Consider the following 8737-nt stretch of genomic DNA (forward strand, 5'->3'; position numbering starts at 1 on the left):
ATTTTTTATTTTAAATAATATACAAATTTGGAATTATATAAGAAAGTAAGATCTAATGTTAATTTAAAAAAAAAGTAAAAAAGGTAAAACAATATGAAACAATTATAATATTTAAAAAATTAACTTAAAACACATAAATTACATACAATACATGTGACATTAAAAATTAATACTTTTCTCCCAAAATATTGGGTGTTGTTATGTAGTTTTGGTGGAACTCTGGGGTGCTCTTGAGAGGCTCAAATTAGCATGGGGTCTAAGCATAAAGAGGACAATACTCGAGATGGAGAGTACTGAAGCAATCAAAGTGATCCAAACAACTTTTTTCAGCTATCAAAGACTTTATCAAACGTTTATAAATGATCTGTGTTAGACATGTGCTGAAAAAAAGGGATGGATTGACAAAAATGGTATTCTTCACAATTTTGGGAGACATATTTACATAGGGAGTGCGGGGAGGGAATTCACCTTGTTTTATTACTTCTTTTGTAAAACGTTGACTGAATAAGGAAGAATGATCCAACAATCAAAAGAAGAGGTAAATTACTGACAGAGTCGTTAAGTAAAGTGAGGATTGTGTGTCAGAGTGTGTGCAGTGCAATGCATCTCTCTCACTCCATTGTTACAGTGGGACCCATTTATTGCCAATAAAATTTTAATAATTTATATTTCATTTATTGATCCCATAAATAAATAGAAAACCCTGCCGTCCGCCCTGGACTGACTTTGTCTTCTCTTCTGTATCCAAAACATTACGTCGTTTTTCAGACTCTCAAAACACTTTGAGGTTTGAGCTAGCTTGTAAGAATCTCTCTCTTTCAACTTTCAACAATTGGGGAAGATTGGTTATTCAATTATTGGATTCAATTCTGGTAATTTTCTTTCTAGGGAGAAATTATGGGTTGTTCGCAGTCGAGGATCGAGAACGAAGAAGCCGTTGCCCGATGCAAAGAGCGGAAACAATTCATGAAAGAAGCGGTTGCCGCCCGCAACGCCTTTGCCGCCGCCCACTCTGCTTATGCTATGTCCTTAAAGAACACTGGCGCCGCCTTAAGCGATTACGCCCACGGGGAGGTCCAGAACCCAAATCTCCCTTCTCCCCCTGGCCCCTCCTTCGTCGGTCCTCCCCCTCCTCTGCCGCCGCAACCACCTGTCTTACCTCCGCCTCCTCCTCCCGTCAGCCTTTCCGGCGATCCGGTCGTTCCGATCCAACGCTCCGCTAGTATGCCCATACAGATGCCCTTGAAAGGAAAGCAAAGGGAGACGTCGACCACCACCATCATGGAAGATGACGAGGAGGACGATGACCTGGACGCCGGTGGTTCGTTGGTTAAGCGAAAATCCCGGAATTATAGGGGAAGTGGTAGTGGCGGTAGGAGTAGGAGAGAGAAGGAGGAGGAAGAGGACGAAGAGGAGGAAATAGTGACGTCTACCATCGTTCAGGCGCGTGCAATGCAATCACAGCCGCCCCAGGATTCGACTTACTATTACTTCTTTCCCGCGGAAGGTAGTGTACCTGGACCAAGTTTAGGGGTGGTGGATGAAATGAGGGTGGATAACGGAGAGGATGAAAGGAAGGTATTTGAGGAAATGCCGGCAAGAATTGAGGAAGAGGTGGTGGAGGAGGAGAAGCTGAGGGAGGAGGAGGTGGTTGTGGACAAGGGACTAAAGACGCCAGTGGAGGTGGAGAAGCCGGTGCCACCGCTATCTGGGGTAGGGAAAGGGAGCAAGAAGGGTGGGAAAATGGGGGTTGGTAGTACAGTAGAGAAGAGGTTGGGTAAGGGGAGTTTTAATTTGTTGCAGGTGTTTACTGAGCTTGATGATCATTTCTTGAAGGCCTCAAAGAGTGCCCATGAGGTTTCCAAGTTATTGGAAGCTACTAGGTTGCATTATCACTCTAATTTTGCTGATAATCGAGGTAACGGGTTTTTCAATTTTGTATCATGAAACTGACCATCAGTGCAATTCTTAAGATTTTGATTTTGATTTCTGTTATCTCCTTTACATTGATAAATAGAATTTTAGACAAGTTCTGTTATTGCTCGGTTGCATGATGTTTGGTATCGGCATTTCAACTTTAGAATTCTAAGATTGGGTTTCAAATGTTAATGCCTCTTGCTGAATTTGCCAAGAACTTTGTTACTCAGACTGATGGTGTGAGTGTCAGATATGGTTATGTGTCAGGTATAGGTATGTTCAATCATTTTGAAAGTTTTTCATGCATTTGAAAGGTGTTTTGAGGGTCATACCTCCGTATCCATATCAAAAACTGTATCGAACACCAGTCTTCAAGAAAAATAAAGAGTTGGAGCAACATAAGCTAAGAAGATTGGTTGACTGTCTCTATAAGTAAATATGGGTTTTCATTCCTTTCATCCTTTGTCACATTGAGTTATTAGAATGAGTAATTTTGAGGATTTGGATTTTGACTGTTGAGGAATCTTGCACGAAGGATAGAACTAGAGAGTACTGCATAACAATAGTTTAAACATTGTTAAATAAGTTCCGGTCTACTTTGGCTTAGAAGTTTTTGCTTTCAGTTTGTAGAGAGCTCTTCTTTTCATGAATGACTAGTATTTTATCCAGTTCTGTTTTAGAGTCTAACCATGTCAGTTTGTACAAATATAAATAAACACATAAATTACTATTAACTAGAGATCAGCTATGCAAAATCATAAGGTGAAGTCTAACAATTTGGCCAATAAATTTGTTGTTTTTCACCTTTCTTGTGGAATTGAATATGTGATTATTTTGTTCACATAATGTAGCTTAAATGGATTGTATATTATCTTGGTTACTACTTTGCAGGACACCTTGATCACTCGCAGAGAGTAATGCGTGTTATTACTTGGAACCGTTCATTTAAAGGACTTAAATTAGACAATGCTGATAACGCAAACGATGACTTTGATTCAGAGGATAATGAGACTCACGCCACTGTGTTGGATAAAATGCTTGCATGGGAAAAAAAGCTTTATGATGAAGTGAAGGTATATTATTATTATTATCATTATGTCATTTGTCCTCTTATTCATTATCTACTGAATGACCACTATACTGTTGCATAACTTTGACAGTATAAAATGTCTTGGTTTGAAATGCTTGATGATATGATATCTTCTTGATAAATTAAACAGCATAATATGGTTTTCTTTGGCCGATCGACCAGTATAGGACATTCAATTATTTTATAATGCTACTATTCCTTATTGCATGATTGACACTCAATCAAAGGGCTGCCTGTACATATAGTTACCTTGTCTTGAATAGTTATTGACCACAAGGCTAGAACTGTTATAATTGGGGGTAAATGCACCACTGGTACTTGCCTTTAGGCCAATAATTTTGATTTTTACAACATAGTTCAGATTGTTACTGCTTTGCCACGAATCTTTTTCTTTGGATCATAAGTGAACACATTCACGCTTGGATAGACAGAGACCATTAGTAAGCTATATCTACGTGAAGCAACAAATTTTCAAGTAATTTTAGGTATGGTGTAATTCACATAGAAGTAATTTGCTCTTTTTTTGTTAAATCATTCATCGTGTTATGTTCAAGTAATTGTTCCAAATGCCAATCCTCTTGTAGTATATAACTAGTGGGATGTAAGTGTGTTGTTCCCTTTCTCAGCACACCAAAAACAAAATGCATATTCTTAGATCAGTAACTTAGTTACTAATTCAAGGTTCAGTTTGGCTAGTATATCCTTGCACCTAAAGGAAATCTCATCTTGAGTGGTCACTTAAGTCCTAACTAGAGAAGCCCCACATTAAAAATGGCTACAAGGAGGAGCACATATGAAGGATGAGGCCTCTCAAATTATATTTTGTTTTCCTAGAAATAACCTGCAGCAGCCTTGTTGTAGGAAAAGGAAAATGTCATTCTGGTGCTTACTTATGTTCAAGATACTGCTACTATCTATTTAATTTCCAATTTTCTTTAATGCTAATGTCTGTTTTGCTTCCATGAACATACATATCTTTTTGTAATTCACAGCAGTACATCTGCACTTTTCTAAATGACAGTATTTACGTGCTTTTGTTTGAATTAAGCATTTCCTTGATCTTCTTTGGGTTTGAATTTTTATGGATAGGCTGGTGAGCTTATGAAGTTTGAGTACCAAAGGAAGGTTGCCACTCTAAACAAACTAAAGAAACGAGGTACCAACTCTGAGGCACTCGAAAAGGCAAAAGCAGCAGTAAGTCATCTGCACACCAGATATATTGTCGACATGCAATCCATGGATTCTACAGTTTCAGAGATAAATCGATTACGAGATCAGCAGCTCTATCCAAAACTCGTTGAGCTTGTCGAGAAGTAAGTTGCAGTTCATCTTTTTAACTCTATACTAGACTTTCTCAGAAAAAGGCCTATGACTTGATCCAAGAGAGGATTTGAATGGCAGGGCAGTTCCCCTTTTTCTGTAAAAACAGAGTATTAACAATCACTCTTAGATACTTGTAACCTTACACAGTTTTTGTCTTCTGCCTTTGTGTTTTCTCCAACGAGGCTTAACTATTGTCATCAATTTACTGTATTTGCATAGGGTGTATCTAAGATGCTTTAACATTTGATGAAATCATTGAATTTTCTTTTCTTGTTTCAAGTTTGGATGATATGGGTTGCAATGTGTCAATTCGCAGGATGGTGATAATGTGGGAAACCATGAGAGAAGAACACGACAGCCAATGTAGGATAGTGGCTATACTGAGGGATCATCTGGACCTCTCTCAATCGGCACAGGAAACAAGCGAGCATCACCATGAGCGTACGATCCAGCTGTTAGCGATTGTGCAGGATTGGCACATGCAGTTTTGTAAGCTTATAGACCACCAGAAAGAGTACATAAAAGCCCTGAACAATTGGTTAAGGCTAAATCTCATTCCCATCGAAAGCAGCCTGAAGGAGAAAGTTTCTTCACCTCCAAGGGTCGAAAGTCCACCTATTCAGAGGCTTATCTTTGCTTGGCAGGACAAACTTGACAAACTTCCAGATGAGATTGCGAGAAGTGCTATTAATAACTTTGCTCATGTGATTGACGCTATCATGCAGCATCAACTAGATGAAATGAAGCTGAAGGAAAAATGCGAGGGATCTCAGAAGGAGCTCAAAAAGAAGCAACAGCAGTTTGAGGATTGGTACAATAAATATATGCAGCGAAGAACACCGGAGGAGTTGGATCCAACGAGGACAGACGACAACTCTAACAATGATGCTGTTACTGAAAGGCAGCTCATGGTGGATGCAGTGAAAAAGAGGTTGGGAGAAGAGGAAGAGGCGTACAGGATTTTACGTATTCAGGTGAGGGAGAAGTCTTTAGTGAGCCTTAAAACTCGGCTGCCAGAGCTCTTCAGAGCAATGTCAACTATTGCCGTTGCTTGTTCAAAAATGTATGGGGAGTTAAGGGCCATATCACGTTCAAGGAATCCAAATCATAGCTCATAAAACTTAATAGTATGTTTAAGCAATTTTCTATGTATAATGTGTTCGATGTGCTTTATATGGATACACTCGGACCAACAGAAAGGTATAGAATGAACTCTAAAATGCTATGTTACCGGGATTCTTCATTTTTTTTAGAGTACTCTATATGCGGCACATATTCAGAAATGAGTGTGAATATATGATACTCCATATATGTATAATTGAAGTTTTTACTCCATGTACCAAAGCTCCTTTGTTTGATGTTTTTGAGGATGGAGGTCCCAATCTTTTCTAGGTGGAAACGATATTTGTGTGGTGCTGTTTGAACCAGGGTGTTGCCCTAATGATGGTTGTCCCCTACCTTTATATGATTATGTTCTTGTTTTACTCCCCTGTGAATTTGTCAAAATGTACAGATTAATCACCTCTTCACTTTCCCTAAAACTAATAAGACTAACTAGCTGGTTATATTATTCCGGTTTTTGTATTTTATACCTTTACATACTAGATTAGGATACTCATGAGTATCACCCAAATCCAAATTACATACAATAATTAATTACAATAATTAATTACCATTGATTGGAAAGAAAGAAAGAAAGAAAGAAAGAGTTTTATTTATTTATTTTTTATGTTATTCAAACTCTAGTGTGAGCATCAAATGCAGGTATGTATAAGTTGGGCCAGGTCAAAAATTTTACCTAAGATTCGGTCTGTTTAAAAAATAGATTTTTTTTTCAAGTTTATTTTTTGGGCTTATATTTTAATCCAAACTCTCTCCCTTTCTGAACGGGTCTTCGGGCTTGAGTATGTGATCTGGTATATGGTCAAGTCTATCAAACATGGATATGTTTTATTTTTTATAAAAATTTTCCATATATCTTGAAGATATTTGAAGGTTATAATCATAACTATGCCCGGAAATGTATTGAAATAAATTAAAAGAGTTAGAACAGAGGTCCTTTTGCCCGCTCTGAAGTAAAGCAATTCAAAGGTGTGTGTTAGTATAGTCCTTGTTGACCATTTATAGAACTAGTAATAAAACTTCATAAGCATCGGTACCAACTATGAAACAGTATTTCTTGGTTCCGGTATTTAGTCATTAACAACAATTTTGATAGCTTGTAAGCATATTATTCATAATTATTGAAGTAATTTACACAATCAGCTATCTGCAAATGACAAACAGAGAGAGTACACAAGTGTTGAAAGGGATATGGGTGCGGAGATGGTATCAGTTTCAACCTATGCAACAAAATAGCTTTCCTCTTCTTTCCTGTGTTTCCTCATGGTTTAGAGTTACCCCTGATGGGTTGGGAGGGGAAGCTGTTGCCAACTTCTTAGCTGCACATAGGAAAGGAGCAAATGATGAAAATGTGCCAAAGGTGTATGGAATGAGCATCAATAATGTGTTACCTATTTCATAGAAGAGCTCATTCACATTCTCTGCAGTTTTTGCTGATGTTTCCATGAAAAGCATACCATTTTCTTGAGCAAATTCTTCTCCTTCCTGCCAATGAATGAGATTTGTGTGTGCACTTAGTAACTTGAGATAGTATAATTATGCTACACAGGGAAGCGTTTTGGAAAAACCTCAACTTGAACCTCTCTTTTTGAGTCCAAGTCTGATTTGTTTCCCACCAGAGCCATCACTAACTTTGGATTTCCTTACACATGGCATATAAGATCATATATAAAATAATAATTAGCTGTTGATTTATAGCTAACCAATCATTCTTTACCAAGAAAAATTTGCAGGCAAAAGTTAAAGCATAGGAGTAAACATAGAGTTGGGTAGGCCAGCATACCTCCCAATATCACACATGATATACACAAATAAACGAGGCATGACACGAGCCAGTCAGGCACAGTGTCTAGAAAACATAACTTAGTATGAACTGAAAGTGTCATATAACAGCATCTTCCTCACCTTGTTTTTGCAGTTCCTGAACCCATTTCTTTGCTCGTGCAAAGGTGTCCTGTCAAAAGAAGAAAAAAAATAACATAAGAGATGCCATTGAAATAACCTGGGGTCACATTCTATGTCTGTGTTGTTAATAGGTTAACATTAGCAATGCATTTAAATGGATGAAAGTGAGATGGATTACCATGGTTGAGATATCATAAACAACAATGGCAGCAGCAGCACCTCGATAATACATGGGAGCTAAACTATGGTATCTTTCTTGTCCCGCTGTATCCCAAATGTCAAACTTTACAGTGGCTTCACTTACTGATAATATCTGAGTGAAAAAGGCTGCTCCTATCGTTGCTTCCTATAATGTACAATACTACTCCAAATTTCATCAACTCCTCAATCAGAAGACCAAATATATATATATATATATAGAATAAAACAAGGAGGGACCTGGTGATGGAAAAACTGGCCTTTCACAAATCTTAGTACCAAGCTGGTTTTGCCTGTTCCCATGTCTCCTACAAGCACCTGCAATTATTCTCAATTTATGGACTATTTCCTTTTTAATCCTTGTTGTTGCACTCAATGGAATAAATCTATTTATGTATTTATAAGTTCCTTATAACATATCTCAAATCATGTTAGGATATATGTTGAACAAGTAGAGTCAAAGCATGATAAGTTTGGACTATTAAAAGCAAAGAAATTAAAAGGGAAAACACTAGAGTTTAGGTTGATTGGGAGATCAAAAACCAAGTTGATCCCCATTTTCAAACAATAAAGAAAAAGGGTAAGACATACCTACCAGCTTGGCTTGTATGATCCTGGTACCAGGTCTTGCCATTGTCCAGTGTAGATCTAATTGTACGACTGACTGAAAATTACAAAGGCAAAAGAAAGTTTTAGATAGACAAAGAATTGGTACAATCTCATAAAAGGCAAAAACAGGAACGTTGTTTAGGATTGAATGAGAATGGTAGGTTTGAAACTTGGATTTCCTCGTACTATATTATTTACCTACTTTGACCGGTTGTTTACAACTTTGATTCTAAACAATGAATTGTGCTTGTTTTGTGATAAATAAATAAATATAATATCGATGTCACATCGATTAAAAAATTTACATGCATATTAAGTCTAAATATCTTAATTTTCATCTCCATTTGCCGTTATCGATAAAGCTTTATTGTTCACTAATGGCTAGTTTAACATATTGCTGTTGAAAAGCGCTTTTAAAAAATGCTTATTAGAAGTGATTTTAAAAAATTTGGTTTAAAATTTAAGCGTTTAGCCTGGCTGTGAGAAAGTGCTTTTAAAAAGATAAAATGTCTATTTTAGACATAATAATGTTAAGGAATAAAAGATGTATTTGAATATGATAACTTGTGAACC

General features: G+C 37.2%; 2 protein-coding genes across 5 annotated transcripts; one reads left to right on the forward strand and one right to left on the reverse strand.

Moving 5' to 3' along the window:
* Positions 1-682: 682 nt before the first annotated feature.
* On the forward strand, positions 683-5694 carry LOC105777927 (hypothetical protein). Its single transcript, XM_012601456.2, has 5 exons — positions 683-801; positions 889-1918; positions 2809-2990; positions 4097-4320; positions 4647-5694. The coding sequence occupies exons 2-5, from the start codon at positions 898-900 to the stop codon at positions 5446-5448; spliced, it is 2229 nt and encodes a 742-aa protein (XP_012456910.1). The 5' UTR covers positions 683-801; positions 889-897; the 3' UTR covers positions 5449-5694.
* A 756-nt stretch (positions 5695-6450) lies between these two features.
* Positions 6451-8316, reverse strand: LOC105777910 (ras-related protein RHN1). 4 transcript variants are annotated; one of them, XM_052626021.1, is made up of 7 exons: positions 8151-8316; positions 7796-7873; positions 7536-7703; positions 7358-7406; positions 7033-7094; positions 6844-6937; positions 6451-6771 (listed from the first exon to the last, which is right to left on the reverse strand). In XM_052626021.1, exons 1-7 carry the CDS (start codon positions 8187-8189, stop codon positions 6668-6670), a joined length of 594 nt encoding a protein of 197 aa, XP_052481981.1. In that variant the 5' UTR covers positions 8190-8316; the 3' UTR covers positions 6451-6667. The 4 variants fall into 4 exon arrangements, with proteins under 4 accessions (XP_052481981.1, XP_012456887.1, XP_012456879.1 ...); XM_012601433.2 differs by having other exon boundaries at positions 7027-7094; XM_012601425.2 differs by having other exon boundaries at positions 7021-7094.
* Between the last annotated feature and the right edge of the window lie 421 nt (positions 8317-8737).

Source organism: Gossypium raimondii, chromosome 2 (assembly GCF_025698545.1).
Source record: "Gossypium raimondii isolate GPD5lz chromosome 2, ASM2569854v1, whole genome shotgun sequence".
Classification (NCBI taxonomy): domain Eukaryota; kingdom Viridiplantae; phylum Streptophyta; class Magnoliopsida; order Malvales; family Malvaceae; genus Gossypium; species Gossypium raimondii.

What these genes read in the sequence shown, in the direction of transcription:
- LOC105777910 (XM_012601425.2), bottom strand. Translation starts at nt 8,189, where the DNA reads ATGGCAAGACCTGGTACCAGGATCATACAAGCCAAGCTG. An exon ending in GCCAGTTTTTCCATCACCAG is followed by an intron (nt 7,704 to 7,795) that starts GTCCCTCCTTGT and finishes TGTACATTATAG; the next exon opens with GAAGCAACGATAGGAGCAGC. An exon ending in TCAGGAACTGCAAAAACAAG is followed by an intron (nt 7,095 to 7,357) that starts GTGAGGAAGATG and finishes GCCATGTGTAAG; the next exon opens with GAAATCCAAAGTTAGTGATG.
- LOC105777927 (XM_012601456.2), top strand. Translation starts at nt 898, where the DNA reads ATGGGTTGTTCGCAGTCGAGGATCGAGAACGAAGAAGCCGTTGCCCGA. An exon ending in AGCTTTATGATGAAGTGAAG is followed by an intron (nt 2,991 to 4,096) that starts GTATATTATTAT and finishes TTTTATGGATAG; the next exon opens with GCTGGTGAGCTTATGAAGTT. An exon ending in CTCGTTGAGCTTGTCGAGAA is followed by an intron (nt 4,321 to 4,646) that starts GTAAGTTGCAGT and finishes GTCAATTCGCAG; the next exon opens with GATGGTGATAATGTGGGAAA.